The sequence below is a fragment of the Kogia breviceps genome, chromosome 5 (genome assembly GCF_026419965.1).
Source record: "Kogia breviceps isolate mKogBre1 chromosome 5, mKogBre1 haplotype 1, whole genome shotgun sequence".
NCBI lineage: Eukaryota > Metazoa > Chordata > Mammalia > Artiodactyla > Physeteridae > Kogia > Kogia breviceps.
This window is the reverse complement of record NC_081314.1, coordinates 41,184,431-41,208,651: the sequence shown is the minus strand read 5'-3', so window position 1 is coordinate 41,208,651 and position 24,221 is coordinate 41,184,431. Positions and strand designations below refer to the sequence as shown.

Sequence of the window (24,221 nt, the reverse complement as noted above, 5' to 3'; positions counted from 1 at the left end):
TGAACATGTAGGATTCTACAAGTGGTATCAGTCCCTTCCTTACCCTCTTCACTCAATTCTCTCCCACCCTTATAGGTAACCAGCTTCACTGTTTTCTGGGTTATCCTTCTTATATTTCTTTTTGTAATGATAAACAATATTTGTATATTAAAAAATATTCCCATCTTTTTTTTATTACACAAGAAGTAGCATGCTGTAAATGTATATATGCTTACTTAACGCCTTGCCTTTTTCACTTACTGTTATCTCCTGGAAACTCCATATCAGTTCATAGAGATCTTATTATTTTTTATAGTTGCCTAGTACTGCCTTGTGTGTATGTGTGTATTATTTTATTCAGCCAGTCTCCCATTCTGCATCATTTTTACCCTAAGTGACAGTGGAAGAGTTTCATGTGATGTCAGGGAAGAACGGGAAAGAGAAGACAAAACAAATGAACACAATCATCATAGGAACCTTAGAAACATTATGCTGAGTGAAAGAAGCCAGACACAAAAGGCTGCATATTGTATGATTTTCATTTATATGAAATATCTGCAAAAGGCCCATCTGTAGAGACAGAAAGTAGGTTGGTGGTTGTCTAGGACTGTGAGTGAAAATGGGAAGTGACTGCAAATGGGCATAAGGTTTCTTCTTGGGGTAATGGAAATTTTCTAAAATTATCAGGGACTTCCCTGGTGGCACAGTGGTTAAGAATCTGCCTGCCAATTCAGGGGACATGGGTTCGATCCCTAGTCCGGGAAGATCCCACATGCTGTGGAGCAACTAAGCCCATGCGCCACAACTACTGAGCCTGTGCTGTAAAGTCACAAGCCACAACTACTGAGCACACATGCCGCAACTACTGAAGCCCATGTGTTCTAGGGCCCATGTGCTACTAAGCCCATGTGTTGCAACTACTGAAGCCTGCACTCCTAGAGCCCGTGCTAAGCAACAAGAGAGGCTACCACAATGAGAAGTCTGTGTTCCACAACCAGAGAAAGCCCACATGCAGCAACGAAGACCCAACGCACCCAAAAATAATTTTTTTTTAAAAAAAAGTAAAATAAAATTAGATCATCACACAACTCTAAATATGCCAAAGCCATGGAACTGTACATTTAAAACATTTGAATTTTAATGTATGTAAGTTATATCTCAAAGCTGTCATCAGGTGGCACGTATGGCATTCCTAACAGAATGTAATTTTCTCTGATTTGACCTTGGCATAAAGACTTGAACCCACTTGGATGCCATATAGACTTAGTGGAAATGTTGGGCATCTACCCCCAAATGATACTTTCTACTACAGTGCTTCAAATAGGAAGTGTATTTTTTAACAGCATTTTCTGCTTGAGGGACTTAGTGAACTGATAAACCCTAAGGAAATTTACTTATTTTAAACTAACTGTGGCAGAAATGATTGATTTAATCCCTTTAAAGAGATGAATTCTAAAGGACCTTATAGACCACTTTGTTATGCCTTTTATTTTACAGATGATACTCTGAGAGTTTTAAAACTCTAATTATGTAGTAAAGTTAGAAATGTAGTCCTCTACTCATCTGTTCTGCTCTTTAAATATTTATACTATTCTGTTACACAGCGATTAAAATAATAATTATTAAGAGTCTGTAAAAACATGGAAAGCTGTTTACAATACAAATGAAAAAAAGCAGGGTACCAAATGGCTGAAATATCATGATTGCAACCAATATATCAAATTTGTATTCATATTGAGGCCTGGAGCACACTAGACAAAAACAGTATGGGGCTTTCCTGGTGGCGCAGTGGTTGAGAATCCGCCTGCCGATGCAGGAGACACGGGTTCGTGCCCTGGTCCGGGAAGATCCCACATGCCGCGGAGCAACTAAGCCCGTGAGCCATGGCCGCTGAGCCTGTGCGTCCGGAGCCTGTGCTCCGCAACGGGAGAGGCCACAACAGTGAGAGGCCCGCATACCGCAAAAAAAAAAAAAAAAAAAAAAAAAAAAAAAAAAAAAAAAAAAAAAAACAGTATGTATGTTATGTAATGGGCTGATGGACGTTTCTCCCTTAATATTCTTGAACATTGCTGCATTGTATCCAAATAAACTTCTTTTCTAAAAATATTAAGGCTACCACAGGGAGAATGTGATATCAGAGACATTGTTTGTAGCTGCCTGAATCTGTAACCTGTATTTGCAGACTTTCCCCAGATACCTTCCAGCAATGGAAATGTGTGTGATGAGGTTACATCATCCTAAGCCTCTGGCACTCTTCCCTTGTTTTCCTGCCCCTGGAATTTTGCCTTTGTCTCCTTGTTTCTCACCCTATTTTATGGAATCTACTGATCTGGCATGGCTGGTGAATGACTTTAAAAAAATTTTTTTTTTTTTTTTTGCGGTACCCGGGCCTCTCACTGTTGTGGCCTCTCCCGTTGCGGAGCACAGGCTCTGGACGTGCAGGCCCAGCGGCCATGGCTCACGGGCCCAGCCGCTCCACAGCGTGTGGGATCTTCCCGGACCGGGGCACGAACCCGTATCCCCTGCATCGGCAGGCGGACTCTCAACCACTGCACCACCAGGGAAGCCCTGGTGAATGACTTTTATAGTGGGTACTGTTACCTATCTCAACTGAAGGTAGGACATGAAGAGATTATGCTGACCCTTAAGTAGTTTAGCTGACCCTGGAAGAATATTTTGTCTCTAACATGGGTGATTATTACCCAGTGGGAATGAGTTAGAAAGAAGGAGGATGCTCCTTCTTTGGTTAGCTGTACAGCTCCAATGGACTGTCTGGTTTGAGGAAGGGAGAAATGGATTTAGATGACTTTCAAGACTTCACTAGACTTTATTTTTTCGAGGTGACTGACTACGTGGCTTCCTTTGTGTGATAGGGAACATCATGGAGAAAGCATAAAGCGACTACATAAACACTTTAAGCAGCACATTGTTTCAGACCCTAGCTCTGCCAAGTGTATTTTGATCATATATACTTGTTCATGGCAACGGATAATGCTGGAGTTTTAGCCCATGGATGAGTTGGTGGGATAAATGTGAAGCTAGTGAATATATAATATATTATTCAAACACACTCCCTCTTTAAGGGGTTGGATTCCACTTTCTAAAATGTTTGGGTTTCTTTGGATGATGCTAAGTGATAGGTGGTATTTATTAGCTCAAGTAAGCAATTAAACTTTTATATCACTGTGCTTTTCCTGTTAAAATGCTGAAAATATTGTAGCCATAGCAGTTTCATTTCAGGGAAAAGAAATGGGACTGTGAAAAGTAAAGGGAAAGAAGGGGCAGTGTGAATAAAGTAGAGGGCACCATGCCAGATGTATAGACGGTCCTTTCCATAGGTCTGTAGTCTTTGCTTTAGATCTCTGATGGTACATTTAATTCAATTTTCTGTTCTGGTATAAACAGTTCATTTTATTCTCTTTTCCCAAACAGACATCTTCCTGAATTATGTTTTTTTTATCCCACTACTCCTTTGCTCAGAAATATCGAGTGAATCTCTTATTGCTGTTGGATTTAAATCTTAGGCCAGCATTCCTAGCCCCCGACACCTAGTCTTATCTGGCCCAAAGAATCAAATATCCTGTTAATCCCCTTTTAGGTCACTGTAGACAGAGGACAGTCTTTTCCTATCCTCTGATCATACCCCTGCGCTTTCCTGTCCCCAAGCCTCCGTTTACACTGTTTTATTACCACACTCATCCCCATCCCAGCACACTGTATTCTCTTTTTACTATGGACTCTCATGTATTTTTGTCTTGGCCTTTATTTTTGAAAATATCAGTAATAAAACTATAATAATAGCTACCATTTATAGTGTTTATATTGTTCCAGGTACCATTTTCAGTACTTTACATGAATTAACTCATTGAGTCTTCAACAACATTTCAAGGGGTAACATTATTGCCATTTTATAGACAAAGACATAGAGACATAGAGGGATTAAATAATGTACCTAACCTCCTACAGCTAATAAGTGGCAGATATGGAGTTCTATCCCAGGCTGTCTAGATCCAAATGCTGTTCTGAACCATAGCTCTAAACTACCATTTATAAGTTATCTTTTTAAAGGTTTCATGCTCTTGAAATTTAACCTCTTTAAGTCAAAGTCTCCTTGTTCTCTGCTTCACCTCGTTATATAGCCCTGTGCATGGTGCAGGGGGTGACTGTGAATATCTGCTTCCTGATGTGACCTAAGGTCAGTGGCCAAAGAATTTCTAATAGATTTTTCTGGGAGTTTTGGCTTGCGTGGTTAGACTTGATGATTTTATCTTGATACACTGGCTGTCTTCTGTTCTCCCTCTAATTACTGGTGTGAGATGGTCAGGGTGACTGTCAAGAATTCAAATCTGTGGCTTTCATTACCTAAATGAATGGTGCTCAGTGGCAGGTAAATTTACTAAAGTGCATGAAACCAAATCTCAAATTTTGTTCTGGGCTTCAAAGTAAACATTTTAAGTTTGGGTGTTTTTTTTCTTAAGCAGTATTTTATCACTTGTATATTTGGTATATCATATGAAATGGGTAAGAGCAACCTACACTTCACCTTTCTTGCAGTATCAAATCCCAAAACCGTGCTTGATTTTGTGCCGTTCTTCCTTGATTTCTTTGGGAGAAAGAAAGGCTCTGCATGAAGGAAATAGTGGAAGCTGGTTATGTTGAAGTTACCTTGAGTCTCTGTGCATACAATGTTAAGCTTTGGGATTAGGTTTTTTCCTGGTAAAAACATGTTAGCCAAAGAAGCTGAAGCCTAACATTGTTGGAGTTGACTTACTGTGTTTCTTTTATCTAACGGTAGGCTGCTTGATCAGGTAGGTACTCAGAGCCAGTTGTTCCTAATGCTTTAATGGTTGCATCTGTGCCTATGTATTAGTCGGTGAAAGAGAAGCTGTCTCTGGCTGATGTAATGAGAAAAGGGCGTTTGGAAGAGTATTGTATAACTTGGAGAACCAAGGGGAAAATGGAATAATTTGCCAGGTTCAGGAAGAGTAACTGTGACAACTGTAACATCTTGGGGTGGCCAACCAGGAGTGTCTCTTAAATCTTGTACTTTGAAATGACTCAGTTCTATTTTCATTCAGTGCTCTACTCAGGGTTCATGTTCCTTGAAAGGGAGTCAGATTTGCTCTCAGCTTAAGTCAGGTGCCCATTTCTTGCTTGGGGTGATTGACAGGCCACCAAAGGCACATGGAATGGGAAAGAAGTATTTCCAAAGGAAAAGTGGGTGCTATTAACAAAGAAAGGGAAACAGACAACACCAACAGATACAGATGCTCACTTCCATCAGGGTTCATCTCAAAGAGGAGAATTTAAATGATAGCATTAACTTGGATAATAAGTGATTTGGATTTTATCTGAGTTCAATCACCAAGTTATTTCTCTACTTAGAAAATCCTAGCAGCTAAATTCATTAACAAATATTTTATGTTTAATTGTGAAAACTTGATTTTTTCCTCATCACATTTTAAAGCATTTATTTAGCTGTTTTCAAGCATACACAAAATTATAATGTGAACCCATATACAACTTCAACAATTGTTAAAACATTTTGCCAGTCGTGTTTTTGTTAATTGCGTTTTGAAGCATTATCATAAGATGTTTTTACTGCTGGTTATATAAAAACTCACAAGTTTTAACATGAAGTCTGAGAACTTGCTTTACGAACTAAATTCAAGTACCAAATTATCATTGATCTTATACCAAAAAGCATGTTGTCAGCTAGAACAAAAGATACTTTGTTCAACAGTAATGCATTGTTTATCTCGAAGTAGAATTTTATTTCTATCAGTAAGGCTTTTTACTGGTTTAAGCCTGATGAATCAATTCTTTAACAACTCTCTCTTCAGATTACCTCTTCGAAATTTGTCTTCTGGATCTTGAGCCTTTAGGGTGTGATCAGAAGTTGGATTTGACAGTAAGGTTTCTGAACACCAGGACTCACCTGCATTGTGTGAGAGCTGAATGTACTCTAATCTTGTTTTCAGTTGAAAGATGCATGAGTGTAATGCAGTCCGGGACGCAGATGATCAAACTGAAGCGTGGGACCAAAGGGCTCATCCGGCTCTTTTACCTGGATGAGCACCGGACCCGCCTCCGATGGAGACCCTCTAGGAAGAGCGAGAAGGCAAAAAGTAAGACTAACTTTTTTTTTTATATGAGAAGACATTTTATTATTTTACTATATAACATATTAGTGAATATACCCAATTGTATTTTCTCAAATGGCAAATGAGACACGGGATAACATTTCTCTTTGATTCTTGAAAACCTCAATATCGTCTGTCTTTTGGAGGATTCAGTTTCCTACGGCGTCTATGATACTGTCCACGAGGATACCAACGGTGCTTAGTAGTAAAGAACATTTTGCTAAGTTGTTCTATCATGGGTCCTTGCTCTAAGTGTTCACCTTTTTCTTCTAATCTGGTTTTCAGCACTAGATCATGTGTTTCTTCATTATTCTGCACAGGATCTGGCCGAGGGATAGGTTTTGTGTGTTCATACAGAGTGTCCACAGAAGGGTGATAGATAGCATACTATTGTCCTGCCATCAGATGTCAAAGCAAGCTCTACTTTGCAATTATAGTCATCTGGAAGAGAAGAATATGTAGTTTTATGACAAACACAATATAAGGCTCCATTTTGAATTGGAAATAAATGTTTCAAGATAGTTCTGCTTGATATAGCCCATTTTACTGCTGCCAATGCCATGGTGAATCAAGATGCTTATCGGGTGGTATGAAAGATGATTTGAAGAGAAACTGCTTTTAAAATCTGCTTCTCAACCCAGGTCCTAAGAGACACCCAAGACTAACTTTTGAATTCTCTGTTTGGCTTGACAGAGTAACACATGGGTTCTATTGGGTGGGCTCTGAAGCTTCAGATCTGTAGACTTTTCATATTTCTGCAAGTTTTAGGATCAGTTGTTAAGAGAATGTGAAGAGACAGAATAAGTGATGGCCATTTTTACTTTTGTTAATTCTTTGGAAGAATTTAAATCCGTAAAAAGTTTTCTTATCCACGAGTGCTGTAAATGGTAATATTTCCCGTGTTGGAGACATATTTTTTTAGTTGGGATATGAGGTTTTATAACTTGAGGTCTTTTATTTTACTATAAAAAGTAAAGGACATCATAAATCCAGTAGGATTTAAAGTGCTTTGACATATTCTGAGCACAGTTAACTGATGAATGAATTAACAAAATTGTTTCAGTGATATCAAGTAAAATAGCATTGATCTGTCTCCTCTGTAAAGCCTCTCTCCCACACCTTCTACACTCAGCACCAAGTCCTTGCTGAGTCCCCTGTAGTGTGTCTCTCATCTGCTCCCTCCTTCCTGTTTTCACAGGAGTCTTCTTCTTCCATGGTCTCTTCACCTTTCCGGTGGCCTATTGCAAAGTCTCCTAACCAACCTCCATTTTGCTAGTTTCTTCTGCCCCTATCAGATAAGATGCTTTCCTTTTCAACTCATAGATGACCTTGACTAATTAGGCTTATGTGATACACAAATTTATTCTCTCACATAACAAGAAATTCAGATTGGCCAGCCTCAGGAATGGGACGTTGAGTCTCTAGTTCTGTTTTCCCTGAGTGCCCTTGGCTCTCTATCCCTTGCGTGTTGACATCGTAATCGAGGCAGCAGCAATGTGGCTTCACAACTGATAGGATCGTGAAGATGCAGAAAGGGACCTTCTCTTCAGTGCTTCCTTTTCAAGAGGGAAGAACCCCTTTCCACACCCTTCTCTCAAAGCAGGGTGCCCATGTCTCCTTGGTTAGAACTGTGTTATGTTCCCACACCTAAAGCAATCATAGGACATAGGAGTGGGGCCACCCCACTGGCTTGGACCCACTAGAACTTTCCCGGGGGCTGATCATAGCCTCATTTCCCTGTGAGTCATGTGGAGAATGAGCTAGACAAATTGGGACTGTGCCATTAAGGCAGAGCAGAGGCGTGGACGGTGTATATGGGCAATCAGTAAGATTACAGCCCTTCTGATTCATGCCCCCAAACAAGCAAGCAAACAAACAAAAAATATTGTCTTAGTCTAAAGTAATCCACTCTGCAAGTGCTTCTCTGACACACACTTGCAGCGTTGCTCCACTACCTAAATAATGCTAATCTCTGGTCTGTTACTCCAGCTTCTCATAATCTAGCCTCTAGCTCTATTTATCTCTTTCTAGCTTTATCTCCCATTACTCTCCCTCTTGAGCTTTTCAGTCCAGTGTAAATGGCCTGTTCAACATCTGTGGAGTGGGCCTCATGTTTCTATATCTTTATGTCTCTTTCCCTGGGCTGCCACTGTGTTTTTCCCCTCCACCTCTCTAAGCCCCACTCTGCCTTTACCCTCATAGCTTTCCCTCTATAAATCCCAATCACATTTAGCTATGCTATTTGGTTACCACCAAATTTTTTTTCCCTTCAATTTTTAATTGCTGTTTTATGCATATTGTAAAACGTCAAAGTTGGCTCTAGGTCTTTGTATGTTTTCCTTGCATAAACATATAAACTATACATTTGACATATTCATAGCCCCCTTTTCTACCAACCTTCTTGTCCTGCTGGGCATATCTGTCTTCCTATCATAAATTTCAATACATGCTGACGCAACACCTAGGAGGGTGTTGTCTGGCTGTCCAGGAGAGTAAAGTGGTACATGGAGAAGGTTACTAGCAGGAAATGACAGAGCTTGTTATTTCACATTCGGGCTTAATATCATTATTCACAGACAATGAATTTTATTTTTAAATTTTAAGATGATTTTGCTTTGCCTACATATCTTCATCTGCCACATAACTGTGTATCTCTTTCCTCACAGTACTTATCGACTCCATTTACAAAGTCACCGAGGGTCGGCAGTCTGAAATATTTCACAGACAGGCTGAGGGGAACTTTGATCCTAGCTGCTGCTTCACCATCTACCATGGCAACCACATGGAGTCCCTGGACCTCATCACCTCTAACCCTGAGGAGGCCCGCACCTGGATCACAGGCCTCAAGTACCTGATGGCCGGCATCAGTGATGAGGATTCCCTTGCCAAAAGGCAGAGGACCCACGACCAATATCCTCCCTAGAACTTTAATTCTAAATTGTGTGTGTGTGTGTGTGTGTGTGTGTGTGTGTGTGTGTGTGTGTATTAGACTATATTTTTTTCCCATAATTTTGAGGTTTAAATCCACTTTCCATGCTGTTATTAAAATTTAATTTAATTTTTATTTATTTATTTTTGGTTGCGTTGTGTCTTTGTTGCTGCGTGCAGGCTTTCTCTAGTTGCAGCGAGTGGGGGCTGCTCTTCATTGTGGTGTGCGGGCTTCTCATTGCGGTGCCTTCTCGTTGCAGAGCACAGACTCTAGGTGCATGGGCTTCAGTAGTTGTGGCACGTGGGCTCTAGAGCACAGGCTCAGTAGTTGTGACGCATGGGTTCAGTTGCTCCGCGGCATGTGGGATCTTCCCAGACCAGGGCTCAAACCCGTGTCCCCTGCATTGGCAGGCGGATTCTTAACCACTGTGCCACCAGGGAAGCCCCCCATTGCTGTTTCTTTCTTTACCCTTAGTACCTTTCTGTCCCCTCCTCACTCCCACCCCAAGTAAATGAATGCATAGAACATGTAGAAACTTAAGCTTGCGTGAACTGAGGTGCAGACTGCTTCTGAGGAGACTGGATTTACTTTCACAATCTGTGACATGTATGGCCTTTCTGACCTCAGTTTCCTTATCTGTAAAGTGAGAGTGTTAGGCTTATTGACCACTTTGGTTCCCTTCCTCACATTTTGAATGGTCTTAAGAATACATGTTCCCCCTCTCCATGTAGGAAATAGTACCACTTCCTTCCTTGGGTATCATTGGAATGTGCACCCTAATTTTTTCCCAGAGTGGTGGTAAATTTGTGCTGCTCTAGCTATAATCCCTCACCAAGGGCATTGTTGGAGAAGACTGGAAATATTCAGCCCCTGAAAGGATGTTGACAGTGTAAAGGTCTAAGCTGATGAGCCATGATTTTTTCATCAGTATTCACAGCATGCAGGTAAATGCAACTGGGATTCATAAATGAACAAAACATAAACATAGGAATTAACTTCCTGTACTTTTTCCTGCTAGTTTGGTTCCTAACTCCTTTACATTTGATAAAAAACAAATACTGAATCATTGAGAATGCTTTCTGGTGCAAGCCACAGAACCATACTAACAGTACCTCAAACAATAAAGAATATTCATTTTCTCATGAACAAGAGATCTGAGATAGAGCAGTTCCAGGGTTAGTTAATTCAGTGGCTCAGTAATGTCATTAGAGACCTAGATTCTGCCATTCTCAGCGTGTTGGCTTGGTTCTTTAGCTGGCTACCCTTTGGTCAAAGAGAAGTGCAGCAGCTCTAAACACAGAGAAGTCCGGCCCAGAGGGAACAAAGTTTCTTCTCATAAACCACCCCCCCCCCTTTTTTTAAGAGCAAAGAAAAACTTCCCAGGAGCTTCACAAAAGACTACCTCTCATCAATGGCTAGAAATGCTATTACGGGCCCATTCCTAAACCAACCTCTGACAAGAGAAATTAACATAATTGGACTTTGATCTAAGGACTCTTTCTGCATTTTTTAAAACTGAAGACTCCAAAGAATTGTTCAATCTATTGATATTTGTCATGTAAGACATTAAATCTGAGAATTTCAAAAATATCTCACTAAAAATTATAATAAACTATTACATGTTAATGTATGTTTATGAAAAATAACTTTTTCAAAGTAAAAGAAATTAGTGAGAAGTGTGGTATTGCTCTACTCTTCTGCAAGTCTTTAAGGTTTTCTACATGTAAGATCATATCATCTGCAAACAGATAATTTTACTTCTTTCTTTCAGATTTGGATGCCTTTTATTTCTTTTTCTTGCCTAGTTGCTCTGGCTAGAACTTCTAGTACTGTGCTGAGAAGAAGTGGTGAAGGCAGGCATCCTTGTCTTGTTCCTGATCTTAGAGGAAAAGCTTTCAGTCTCTAATTATTTAATATAATATTTGCTGTGGTTTTTTCATATATTGCTTTTATTATACTGAGGTAGTTTTCTTCTGTTTCTATTTTGTTGAGTGTTTTTATTGTGAAAGGGTGTTGAATTTTGTCAGATGCTTTTTCTGCATCAATTGAGATGATTGTGGTTTTTCTCTTCATCATGTTGATGCAGCATATTACTTTGATCAGTTCTTATATGTTGAACCATCCTTGTATTCCAGGACTAAATCCCACTTGGTCATGGTGTATAATCCTTTTAATATGCTGCTGAATTGTATTGCTAGTACAGCCGACCCTTGAACAATGTAGGAGTTGGGGTGCAGACCTCCTGAGCAGTTGAAAATCTGAGTATAACTTTATAGTTGGCCCTCCGTATCTGAGGTTCTGCATCTGTGGATTCAACTAGCTGCAGATTGTGTAGTACTGTAGTACTTATTTATTGAAAAAAATTTCCCATATAACTGGACCCACACAATTCAAACCCCTGGTGTTCAAGGATCAACTATATATTGTTGAGGATTTTTGCATCAGTGTAAATAAGAGATAATGGTCTGTAGTTATCTTGTAGTGTCTTTGTCTGCCTTTGGTGGCTTCATAGAATGAGTTAGGAAGTGTTCCCTCCACTTTAAATTTTTTTGGAAAAATTTGAGGATTTTGGTATTTGTTCTTTAAATATTTGATAGAATTCACCAGTGAAACCATCAGGTCCAGGGAATTTTCTTTGTTGAGAGACTTTTGATTACTGATTCAATCTTCTTATTAGTTATAGATCTGTTCAGATTTTCTATTTGTGATATAGTCTTGGTAGGTTTTATATTTCTAGGAATTTGTCCATTTCATCTATGTTATTCAATTTTTTGGTGTATAATTTTTTATAGTAGTATCTTATAGTCCTTTATGTTTCTGTAGAATCAATAGTAATGTCCCCACTTTCACTTCTGATTTTAGTACTTTGAGTCTTTTTTTCTCTTTGTCCATCTAACAAAAGGTTTGTCAATTTTATTGATCTTTTTGATAAAACTACTTTTGGTTTCATTGATTTTTCTCAGTTGTTTTTCTACTTCATATCTGTTCTCATCTTTCTTATTTCCTTCTTTCTGCTATCTATCTTTTAAAATCTATTGAGACTTAATTGCTGCCCTCAAATGTGATCTATTCTGAAAATGTCCCATGTGCACTTGAGAAGACTGTATATGCTGTTATTGTTGGGTAGAGTGTCTGTATATGTCTGTTAGATCTAGTTTGTTTATTGTGTTGTTTAAATTCTTTATTTCCTTAGTTCTGTCTAGTTGTTCTATCCACTACTGTAAGGTACTGAAGTCTCCAAGTATTATTGTAGAATTATTTCTCTCTTCAATTTTCACCATTTTTGCCTTATATATTTTGATGATCTGTCATTAGATGCATAAATGTCTATAACTGTTATATCATCTTGCTGTATTGAGACTTCTATTAATACATAATATCCTTCTTTGTCTCTTACAGCCTTTTTTTGATTTAAAGTCTATTGTTTGATGTTAGTATAGCCACCCCAGCTCTCTTTTCATTATGATTTCCATGGAATATCTTTTTCCATCCTTTCATTTTCAACCTGTTTGCATTTTTGGATCTCAAGTGAGTCTCTTATAGACAGCATATAGTAGGGTCATGAGTTTTTATCTATTCTGTCAATCTGTCTTTTGATTGGGGAGTTTAATTCATTTACATTAAAATAATTATTGATAAGGATTAATGTCCGGTTTTGTGCTATTTGTTTTCTTTATGCCTTATAGCTTTTTTGGTCTCTTATTTCTTGCATTACTGTTTTCCTTTTTTTTTTTTGTATCAAAATATTTAAATCCCATTTATATAAATTCTATAGCTGTTTTCTTTGTGGTTACCTTGGGGATTACATTTAATGTCCTAAAGTTACAATACTCTAGTTTGAATTTTTACCAGCTTAGATGAATAATTTTTTGAACATGATTTGTTTGTCCATGTTTACTGGCAGTAGAAAGTTTTCATATTTGAATTAATCAGATTGACAGTTGAGGAATTTCATATTCTGAAAATATGCTATCTGGAAAGCGAGTGTACCCAGAACCACACAGAGGAACAATTTTATAAGAAATATTGAAGAGTTGATGTTTATGTCAGTGAGGAAAGAAAAGGAAACAGGAAATTAATGAATAATGAGGAGGAAGCTGATGTCAAAAATAGGGAATGTTATATTGAATCAGAGAACCATTCTCATACAGATTTGTCAGAATTGGATAGGGGTTTAGATAATGTCTTAATATCAGAATGACATCCTTGATTGGATGTAAATTTAATAACACTAATTGAGGAGAACAAAGCTGATATGTTCATTATCATTACATTTCAGTTAGGCCTGAAAATTTCAACTGTTAATGAATAATGAGAATAATGAATCTTAAATAGTTGTATGGAAAAAAATCCATCCAGTGTAAAGTGAAATTCAAGTTATTTATGCAGTGTGGCCATGTTGAATGGAGGTAGATGAAGTACTCGTGTCTATCAGAAGCAATACAGTATTGTGGTTAAGGAGCAAGACAGTGCTGCCCTGTCTGGGTCCAGCCCCAGCTCTGCCGTGTACTATGTAACTTTGGGGGACTTACTTAAACTCTTTTACTTCAGAGTCTTTATCTGTAACATGGTGATGATGATAATGATGTTGCCCGCCCTATGTCATGTGTGACCATCAAATGAGTTGACTATACACAAAGTGCTTTGAACACTGTCCAGCTCATATTAAGCATTTTATAAATATCTGCTGTTGTTATTGCTAAAGAGAGATAAGAATTGGCAAATCTTTTGCTTTTCCTGTTCAGATAGATTGTCTGAAAACTCGATGGTCCCAAAATGCAAAGATGATGATGCCGGCATATTCCGCCATCAGATCATTCTCCTCCTTGGTGCCCCCACCTTACCTCTTGATGCCACTTGGGAAATTATTACCTGTAGAAGACTTTATGGGTGTTGTAAACTGAAGCCTTACACCATCCCTATAAATCAGGCGTCCTGCAAACTGTAGCCTATAGGTAAATCTGACCCACCACCTTTATATATGGGCTCCTAAGCTAACAATGGGTTTTCAGTGGTTGAAAAAAAATCAAAAGAAGTATAAAGTTTTGTGACACATGAAATTTTATGCCAATTAATTTATGTAGTCTATGGTAGCTTCTGTGTAAAAATGGTATAGTAGAGTAGTTGCAATTGAGACCAAATGGCCTACAAAACCTAAAATATTTATTATCAGGCCCTCTTCAGAAAAAGTTTGCCCACCCCTGCACTAAATAATACCATTCAATGCTTTACATTCTCCTAAAGTTTTTCGATTAAACAATACTAGGCCATAACTATTCATTCCATTTTTACTTTCCTAGTTATTCTTTGAAGAATTACTATTTCTTTTCTTAAATTTATCATGTATTGGCAATGAATAATTAATTCAGGGTTTTCTTGGGCACTCATGTCTTAATTATGAACAACAACTTTGAGGTATAGGAATACTTTTACCTGCAATTATATCTTATACCATGTGTACTGTTACTGAGAGAGAATGGTATTTCCTTTCATAGAATCTTACAGTTTGAAGGGGCTTCAGAGTCATCTCGTGCTCACTGACATTATACGTGAAGAAAGGGAAGCCCCAAGAGGTGATGTAAGTGACCCACTGTCACAGGGCCAGCTCAGCATGGAATCAGAAGTAGTGTATATTTCTTGGTCTGAGTCGGCCTCTGTTTCTGTCTTACCAATCCCAGATCCCCTAAGACAATTGTCAAGGCCAGCTTGTGTGTTGACACTGAAGGCCTTGCAGACACAGGCTCACCCAAAAGGGTTTGTTTCTGCAGAATATTCATGCTTAGTGTCTGCTTGTACCTGCTTCTTCTCTGGAGAAGTCTTTGAGATGCTTTGATAAAGAAATATAGAATAAAAGGATGAAAATGCTGCCATCCTTGGACTCATTTATTCATTTCTTTGAACTCTGGCCAAATATTTTGTGGGGCACAGAGCAGTGTTCACAGTCAAAAGAAATAGAGCTCATGCAATGGGTGCTGTATTCCAAGAAAACAGAAAAAAATGAGATTCAGGTACTTACTAGTAATTGGCCCAAATGTTTCACTCTTTTGATTCTTGAGTTATTTTTCCCCTGGTCCTGGGTCACCCTTTAATTTCCAGGTATCATATATAATGAGGTTCTGCCTGAACTCTATGAGGAACAATTGAATTTGAAAGAACTGGTCTGGTTATATTCAAATTTTATAAAGGGAACAAAATGTGAAACAGATATTTACGATTGAAAAATCACTTCTATTTAACTTTAGGAGAAATAAGATTAATATTCCAGTTTTTACTTTCTAAGGTATAATCTCCTATAATCATAGTTTGAATCACCTAAGAAGTATAAGTGTTCTGAGTTACTACTGGGAGGTTAGTTAATATTTTGTGTTAAATGAAAATTTTTCAGTTTGATGTCACCTGTTTGATAAGCAAATGTTATTCTTTGACACTTTCCTTTCACCTACTCCCATTCTCCCATTTCTTAGGTTTAAACCTAAGTCTTTCCCTTACTTTGATTCTGTTTTTCTTCCATCATCTTCATTCTTTTCCTCTTCATTACCCTTTGAATTTTGAAGCTCAATTTGGTTTTCTAAATATACATACCATTCCTACCTTCTGTTATCTACCCCCTAACAACTGTGAATCATACATTTTTTTAAAAAGCTCTCTGCTAAAACTTAACTGGGAATTTTGAACTCATCCATTTGTTACCAGTTATTCTGCTTCCTCACTATGTAAAATGACCCAAGACTCATCCTCCTGGAGGCCTTTTAAAATCTCAATTCACATGATGTAAATCCTTTGTATCTAAACTCATATCCTCAGGCACCTAGTATCATACCTGAGCTTTGAAGCAACCTCTATCATCTCAGGCTTGCAGTTCCTATTAATGCCCTTGATTTAGAAGTTGAGGATATTAGATAAGAATTGTCAAAGCTAGTCATAGGAAGAGGAGCAGTGTAGAGACAGGCCTGCTGTGCAGGAGAAAACAGTGCTAGACCAAGTTGAAGGAGACCTGGGGTTGAGACCTAGTTCTCTTACTAATTCTTACCAAATTTCTCCCTCTCTTCTAGTTTTATATCCTCATCTGAACAATGAGGAGATTGAATGAGATGGTCTAAGCTTCTAAATGTAAGAGTGGGACTGAGAAAAGGGAATTGAAAAGATCATGTTGTGTAGGGGTATTGTGAAGGTAAAAAAAAAAAAATACTGGATGAAAAGTCATAGATGGAGAAGATAAGGCCTAAATTTGGTATACATGGGGTCTCATCACATCATAGAGATGCTACAGTTTGTATAAAATGTTAAAGAAGCTCCCAGAATCATATGATTTGACTCTCATTTCCCAGTGAAGGGAATCACCTATATGTGCTCTCCTTCCCCCAGTTCCTTTTGTTGTTGTCACTGTTAGTAGCTCACTAAGAGCCTGTGGATTGCACGTCCTCCTCAAAAGAATTTCTTCTCAAGTTTGGTGTTAATGATAAATGTCCTTGTGAGTATTCTGTGAAAGCAGTTTTTATTTGGATGAAAATGCAAGTGTTTTTCTTGACCTTTCTGCAAGTGGGTGAAGCAGACCTTTGAGGAAGCTGATAAGAATGGTGATGGCTTATTGAACATTGAAGAGATACACCAATTGATGCACAAACTAAATGTCAATCTGCCCCGAAGAAAAGTCAGACAAATGTTTCAGGTATATTTTCACAGTTGGATTGGCTTTATGTAAAATACACGTTGGGCGTTATCAATATAGTGAAGTATTTCAAAAAGCTATTTTGTCTTGTTGGAAGCTAATATTACTACTCTGTATTGTTTTGTTTTTCTTTGAAGACAGAGGCATTTTATTTCATTAAGGAAAACTTCCTAAACTTAACATGCATCCACAGTTTCACTTCCTAAAGTGCTTTGTTGTTGTTGTTGCCATTTTCAGAGAGTAATTCTAAGCATTTTACCTGATACTTAAATAATGGTGTGAATGGGATCAAGTCACTTGGAGAGGATGATAAGATCTCATCTACCAACCTCATGGTCTGTTGTGAGGATCAGAATAAAGACTGAGTAAGGTGACAAAATAGTACGCGTCGAAATCCTCAAGAGCCCTCTATTTTGTTACAGAGGAGTTTAAGATTTAGAATCCATAAGGCTTAGACGTGCTGTATCACTTCTACCATTTAGGGAGCCCTCCAGAAGTTCACTCCAGTGCTTGTTGGTGTTAGATGAGATGCTCTTTTCCTGTTGGTAAGTTCTGGAGGAAAATCCATGGGCCCAAACTTATTCTGGGGTCCCCAGCTGGGATTGTACTCAGTCTTCCACCTAAGGTGCAAAAGTGAGTTCTGTTAAGTTACAGTTGGTGCAAAGACATGTTAAATTATTAGTAATTAGTAGACTACTAATTTAGGAAATGCTCTTATTTGGAGATAAGTCATATATATAATCCATGTTTTGCAGTGATTTTCTAAGTGACTAGGTAGGTGATATTTTTAATGTGTAAAATTAAGCATAAGGGTTATATTTTATGATGTTTAATGTTTTGTGCTTCCTTTGTTTTCTAATCTTGTGTTATCAGAGATGGTAAGGTCAGAAACAGCATGAGGGGTGAGTTGCAACAACGAATGGAAGATGGAGGATGGCTTCGATCTGTGACCTCTGACGGTCACAGGTCCTGTGGTCTTGTCCTTGGAAGCTGGACATGGTTTGCAGTGGGGGAACTTGGTCCCATTGCACTGAACAGAAAGGAAAGAAGAGGAAGGAATGAGATAGTCTATAAAAGGAACCAGAGATGGAATGAGAGACTTTGGAGGGGAAATGAGTTGTCACAGAGTGAATTGTCTTTAAACTATATGGAAAGGTTTGCCATGTTCTTGGCACTCCCTGTGACACCTTACTTTTGCTCTGTTTCAAGCCCCACCTCCCCATGCATTCCTTTCCATAGGAGATATTCATAGTACTGGAGAGATAGTTCTGATTAAATCAGACAGGCCAGGCTTAAATAGGAGGGCAAAGTCTATACCTACAAAAATAATGATTTGGGGGGTACTTTTTGAAAATAAGATAGAGAAGTAACATAAGATATTGAACTATTTTTACTTCTATATTTTTTCCTCCTTCAGACACATTTTATCTCTAATACACTAAGTATTTTAAAGGGTAAACCGGGAAATATTTATGTCAAAAGTCTTGTAAGTTCAAAGTTAATGCTTTAGAGAAGTTTTAAGAAAACATTAAGGTCTCTTTATGACCTTGGATTTAAAGACTGAAAGACTTCTCAAGCCGGGAGTGACTAGAGAAGCAGCTGGGCTTCTATTGTATGTAGAATATTTCTATCATAGGTCTTGCATGTAGCAGAGTTCTGTGAGTGCTCAGGATGGAGTGATGGAAACAAAGATCTTAGTATTATTTTAAGGAACTTTTTTTTTTTTTTTTACTGAATTGCTGGTAAAGACATTAAAGCCTTCCTGGAATTTTCTTTGCCTTTTTGTTGCAGTGCAAGATTCAACTGGTTTTTTTTTTTAAAGATAGTCTTTTAAGGTATGGATAGCTTCTTTTGAAGTCTTTGATGCTATTGCTTAAACCTTAGAGTTTTACTGTTCTTAATGGTTTAGGCATTTGCAAGGAAGTCTTGAAAAATGTATCATCTCTCTATCCAGGGTTAGATATTTTGAAATAAAGTTATGGCAGAAATATTAACATTAGACCTACTTTCTTTGGATGCAAAGACTCTACAACCAAGAGCCTCAAACATCAAGCTTTGTTTGTTGCTTTATACATTTACTGTCATCAGAGGAATTGGTTTTTATAAGGTTGATTCTTTATAATTTGAAACTTTTTTGTGGCCTAATATATAGTCAGTTTAAAAATTGATCCATGTGCGCTTGAAAAGAACTTGTTTACCATTTGTGAAATGTGTATTAGCCTTTTTTATAGTAAATATTATTTCCAGGTACTGAATTTCCTATTTCAAACTCTCACACTGCCTTGTTATTTTCTATGCCCCTTTCAGGAAGCCGATACAGATGAGAATCAGGGAACTTTGACATTTGAAGAGTTCTGTGTTTTTTACAAAATGATGTCATTGAGACGGGACCTTTATTTGTTGCTTTTGAGCTACAGTGACAAGAAAGATCACCTAACTGTGGAAGAACTGGCTCAGTTTTTGAAGGTGGAGCAAAAGGTATCATTAGACTGTTAAACTGAATGTTTACTTTAAAATACTTGTGAAAGATACATGAGTTTTTCTTGAGGTTGGGTGTAGGTATACTTTAAATTTAGGATAGAGGGGTAAATATCACAATTCCACAAAAATCTTATCTATGAGTTATTTAAATTGTGTTTCCAGCATCTTTAAAGAGAGAGTGACAAATTGAACACATACAATTTTTAACCTTAAATATGCATATTTTTCCACAGAGTAGTGACAACTTGTGTTTCCTTTCAGATACCATGGTAATGTTTTCTTTATAGTGATAATACAGCTAGACGTTTATTAACTATGACATAATTCTTAACTAGCAATATAGTAATTCATTGGTAAATATCTTCCTTCATACCTTGCCCTGTGCATCTCTTCCATTTTGGCTGAACTGTATACTTTATAATTAATCAGTAATCGTAAGTAAAGCACTTTTCTGAGTTCTGTGAGTCATTCTAGCGAATCTTGGAAACTGAGTTGTGGGAATTGACAAAGACTTTCTCCTTAATGAAACAAACTCTAAGCAGGCTCTTTTGAGCCATTTTTTCGAAGGTTCCGTCCTTTGGCCTTGTCCTTAAGAGTCCAGCTGTAGCAAGAATCCTAAGTCAGTTTAACCAGAATCTCCATCCTCGATATCTAATCGCCCTCAATATCTGATAAAATTCCTTGCCTACCACTATTCCCTGGGTGATATTTGATCACCCTGGCCTGCATTTCAGGAAGAATCCTGTTAGGTCGGGTTAGCCAGAATCCCCTCTTATGCCTCCACTGACCCCTACCTTGCTCCTGGGCTATAAATCCCCACTTGTATTCGAAAATAAGCCAGTTCTATACTGAGCTCTCTTTTTCTATTTCGCAATAGTTACTGATTAAAATCTATTTTTACTGTTTTAAGTAATGTCCAGAACTCCCAAATTTGTAGTAGGCCAGGCAGAAGTGGGGGTAGCCTGAGCACCTCATTTGTGGCTGGCATCTGAAGTGGGGTTAGTCTGTGGCACTGAGCCCTGTAGGGTCTAATGCTAACTCCAGATGATTAGCGTCATAACTGAATTGCCTTGATGGATACCCAGTTAGTGTCGGAGAATCAGAGAGTTGGTGGTGTCAGAAAAAAGACACTAGACCTGGTAATATTTTACTTTATCCCGTTACCACAATCACATACATTTTAGAAATTACAGATCCAGATTTTATACATTTTGTTGTTGCTTTAAGGATTAAGCCAGATAGTATTAGCAAAATGTTTTATCAAAATCAGTTATTTTAGTTTGATAATTTGGCAAAGGCAGAGATTCTCCATTAACAAAGTTAGCTGTTAAGAGGGGCAGAAAATGGGAATGGGGTAATCGAAGAATTATTTTCCCCAGAGAACATGCCCTTTCTAAATCTCTATTCCCTGTTTCCTGCAATTATAGCTACTCCTGCATTGTCATCAAAAGAACTCTTCACAGTATAGTGGAAAGAACCTTAAACCAGGAGTACAGAAAATCTGCATTTCATATCCTGCAAGCTTTATCGGTTGGAGAATCTTGGGCAGGCCAATCAGTATTGTTTCTGAGCCTTGGTTTCCTGATCTGTACAAAAGTGAACTGATACCTACTTTTCTTATCTCACAATGCCAGATTGAAAATTGATTGGGATGATGAATGTGAAAACCTTTTGACAGAGATATTTAGAAGCACAGCAGTGTGAGAAATTAAAATGTTCAAAGAAAGCACTTCAAATTCATTTGTGCTAGTGGAATTTACCCAATCTATTTGAATAGCAGTAGTGGATGTCACTTGTTAAGGGGCATATGTTTCTTCCCTCCTTTCGTTATATTGACATTCAACCAGTAAATTTTAGTTGGGGAAAACAGAAGCCAGTGTTCTGTGACATCTGCTCCTGGCAGATGATTACGCGTTTCCAGTTTAATTTTCTAAACTAGCTTGAAGCTACATATGGGTATAACATGCAAGAAATTTTTTAAAAGTATCATATATCAAGAAACATAAACCATAAAGGAAAATATTAATGTCCTGAAACTTTATATGTGGTCCAATATATCAAACATCATAAAATGAATGTCAAGTACAAACTCGGAAAATATTTATAATACACAAAAGAGAGAAACAGTGAATTTCCTTAATATGGAAAGTGCTTTCATAGACTATTGAGGGAAAAGATGACTACCCAATAGAAAAATGTGCAAAACATTTGAAACATTTAAAAAAATTGCACAATGTCAATGATCTATTAAAAATGTTCATCCTTCACTAGTAATTTAAAAATGTGAAATAAAACCGAGACTTTTTTTGAATTTTACTTTTTATTTTAATATGCTTCTACATTATTTCCATTTAAATTTTTTTTTTTTTTTTTTTTTTTTTTTTTGTGGTATGTGGGCCTCTCACCTCTGTGGCCTCTCCTGTTGCGGAGCACAGGCTCTGGACGCACAGGCTCAGTGGCCATGGCTTACGGGCCCAGCTGCTCCGCAGCATGTGGGATCTTCCCGGACCAGGGCACGAACCCGTGTCCCTTGCATCAGCAGGCGGATTCTCAACCACTGCGCCACCAGGGAAGCCCCCCCCAATTTTTTTTTTTTTTGGAGTATAGTTGATTTACAATGTTAAGAGACCATTTTTCACCCATCAAATTAGTAAAGGTTAAAATATATATATACTACCAAACATGGTGTCCATTTCTTATATTTCTGGTGAAGCTGTGGAATGGTACAGTTTTCTATGGGCAGTTTTATCATTAAATTTTATATAATATATAAAATTTTTATTAATCCATTTTACATCTAGTAGTTCATCCTAAGGAAATAATTGTGTATAGAAAAAAAAGTTATAAAGTTGTGCATTTCAGCATTCTTTAAAACAGAGAAACATTGGACATGATCTAAAAGTGCAGCAAGAGAGTCATTAGTCAAGAGTTTTGTGGGGTTTTGAGTTTCAAAATGGGATTTTCACAGTGGAACGAATCTGAGGCAATTTGATGATCCATATGGCAGTAATTCATTCATTTCTGATGGCATAAGATTGGTGTAGACACCAGAGTATTCAAATTTTACAGATTTACTCAGTTGTGAAATGAAATATCACTGCCGGCCACATATGCTGTCCAAGATTATGGGAGTTCAAATATTGGCCCGTGAGTCAGATATTTATTCCACTGAAGCTTTTTGCAAATTGAATTTATGCCTTTGACAGGTCCAACTGCTGTTTGATTAGGACTTTCATCCTTAAAATATGATGTGCTAAGGTAAATTCTTACTGTCTTTCATATCTGTGAAGAAGTGCCAGTTAAGGAAGAAGCCAGTTGGCTGAGTTTTCTCTTCTGTTGCTTCCTTGCATCCACAGATCAAGATCGCAAATGTCCACTAGTCTGTGGTTCCAGAGTATGAGGGATGGTTGAGGCTCTTTGTTTCATTTTTTCCCATTTGCCAAGAAGCAACCTTTATCTCCTCCAGAGTTCCTATCCATTTTTTGGCACTGGCGTTGAATGTGTTTTGAGTTCAATTCTTTTCAGGGTTTTTGTTCAGGAGTGAGAAGTTGATTTCATTCCTCCCACTCTCCTTGACAACCTTTCTTAGCAAGCCTCTACCTTCTTTTTATCTTTTTGTTTCTCATGGATTGAAGAGCGAGGAAGAGAAGGCAGGAATATAGAAGAGCCCTTATAGTTTGCAAACCCTTCTAGCTGTTAACCAAGAGCAAAAGCTACTTCCATAGATAAGTCAAAAGCAGAATTCTATTTATGTAGTGTTTTTTGTTTGTTTGTTTGTTTTGGCGGTACGTGGGCCTCTCACTATTGTGGCCTGTCCCATTGCAGAGCACAGGCTCCCGGACGCACAGGCTCCGGACGCGCAGGCTCAGCGGCCATGGCTCACAGGCCCAGCCGCTCCGCGGCATGTGGGATCTTCCCGGACCGGGGCACGAACCCATGTCCCCTGCATTCGGCAGGCGGACTCTCAACCACTGCACCACCAGGGAAGCCCTATGTAGTGTTTTTATCTGAAATATGCATGTGGATGGTTAATTCCAGGGGAGTTTTCAGAACTTTTCTGATCCCATGCTAGAGCACCCTATTCTTGCTGAACTTTATGACATAGACCTATACATTATCCCTTTGTGGTGGTTCTAACAGTTGCTCGTTTTGCTTTTTTATTCTTTCTGCTGAAATATTCCCTTGATTCTTCTGATCCAATTATAGGTGTCATTTGTTCCCTCTCCCTTCATTACCCTTTACTGAATCCAGACTGGTTTGGTGACAGTCATGGTCATTCTAATCTTACCTCTCTTCTGAGAAATAATTATAAATTCTTCTTTGCTATAACTACCCCTTTCTGGTGCTAGTGTACCTTTATCGTTATTTTTTTTTTTTTTTAAGCATTCTCCTCATCATAAAAGCAGTCCTTTAAGAGGCTTTCCTGAATGTGTTTCATTTTTCTTAATTATTCACAGTTAAAGCAGTGAGAGAGTGTTCAGAGTAATTATGTCATGTAATATTTTTTCTCCCTTGAATATAGTTCCCAAATGACATTTTTCTGTGAAATAGTCATGTATTTAAATGCTTTGAAATTTGTGGATTAATTTTTGGATGAGTGAGGGTAGCCATTTGGGGGAGATAAATAACTATCATGGTTGTCTTATTCAGCTGGAAACTGAATGACCATTCATTTAGAGATGTTTCTCTACTCCCTGCTGAAATTACCCAAAAATACAGTAAAAAGACCTCTCCCCCCTGTAAAACCACAAGGATGAAGAGAATGGGAGAGGAAACAGAAACAACAAAATCTTAAAACTTGTCTGATCCAAAGGAGACTCCAGGGCACTGAAACTCAAGCCCATGGAGCAGGAAACCATGAAGCATGTTCATTTGCCCAGAAGAACCCAAGAAAGATCAAAAGTGAAATTCACGATACTCTGAAAGCAGGAGAGCAGGGGTTGAAAACACAAGCACTGGTTGGAAGTCTGATCCAGATGTAGTTAGGGCTCCAGATTCTCTCCCCTACTCTTGCAGCAGG

General features: G+C 38.1%; 1 protein-coding gene and 1 pseudogene across 1 annotated transcript in view; one reads left to right on the top strand and one right to left on the bottom strand.

Moving 5' to 3' along the window:
• Positions 1-24,221, top strand: part of PLCH1 (phospholipase C eta 1) — a 179,019-nt gene that overhangs the window by 69,998 nt on the left and 84,800 nt on the right. Inside the window, exons 2-5 of the mRNA XM_067033895.1 lie at positions 5,961-6,107; positions 8,789-9,031; positions 16,590-16,720; positions 19,028-19,198. Coding sequence (XP_066889996.1) covers positions 5,961-6,107; positions 8,789-9,031; positions 16,590-16,720; positions 19,028-19,198 — 692 coding nt within the window. The remainder of the gene's footprint in view (positions 1-5,960; positions 6,108-8,788; positions 9,032-16,589; positions 16,721-19,027; positions 19,199-24,221) is intronic.
• On the bottom strand, positions 6,173-6,767 carry LOC131756739 (large ribosomal subunit protein mL42 pseudogene; annotated as a pseudogene).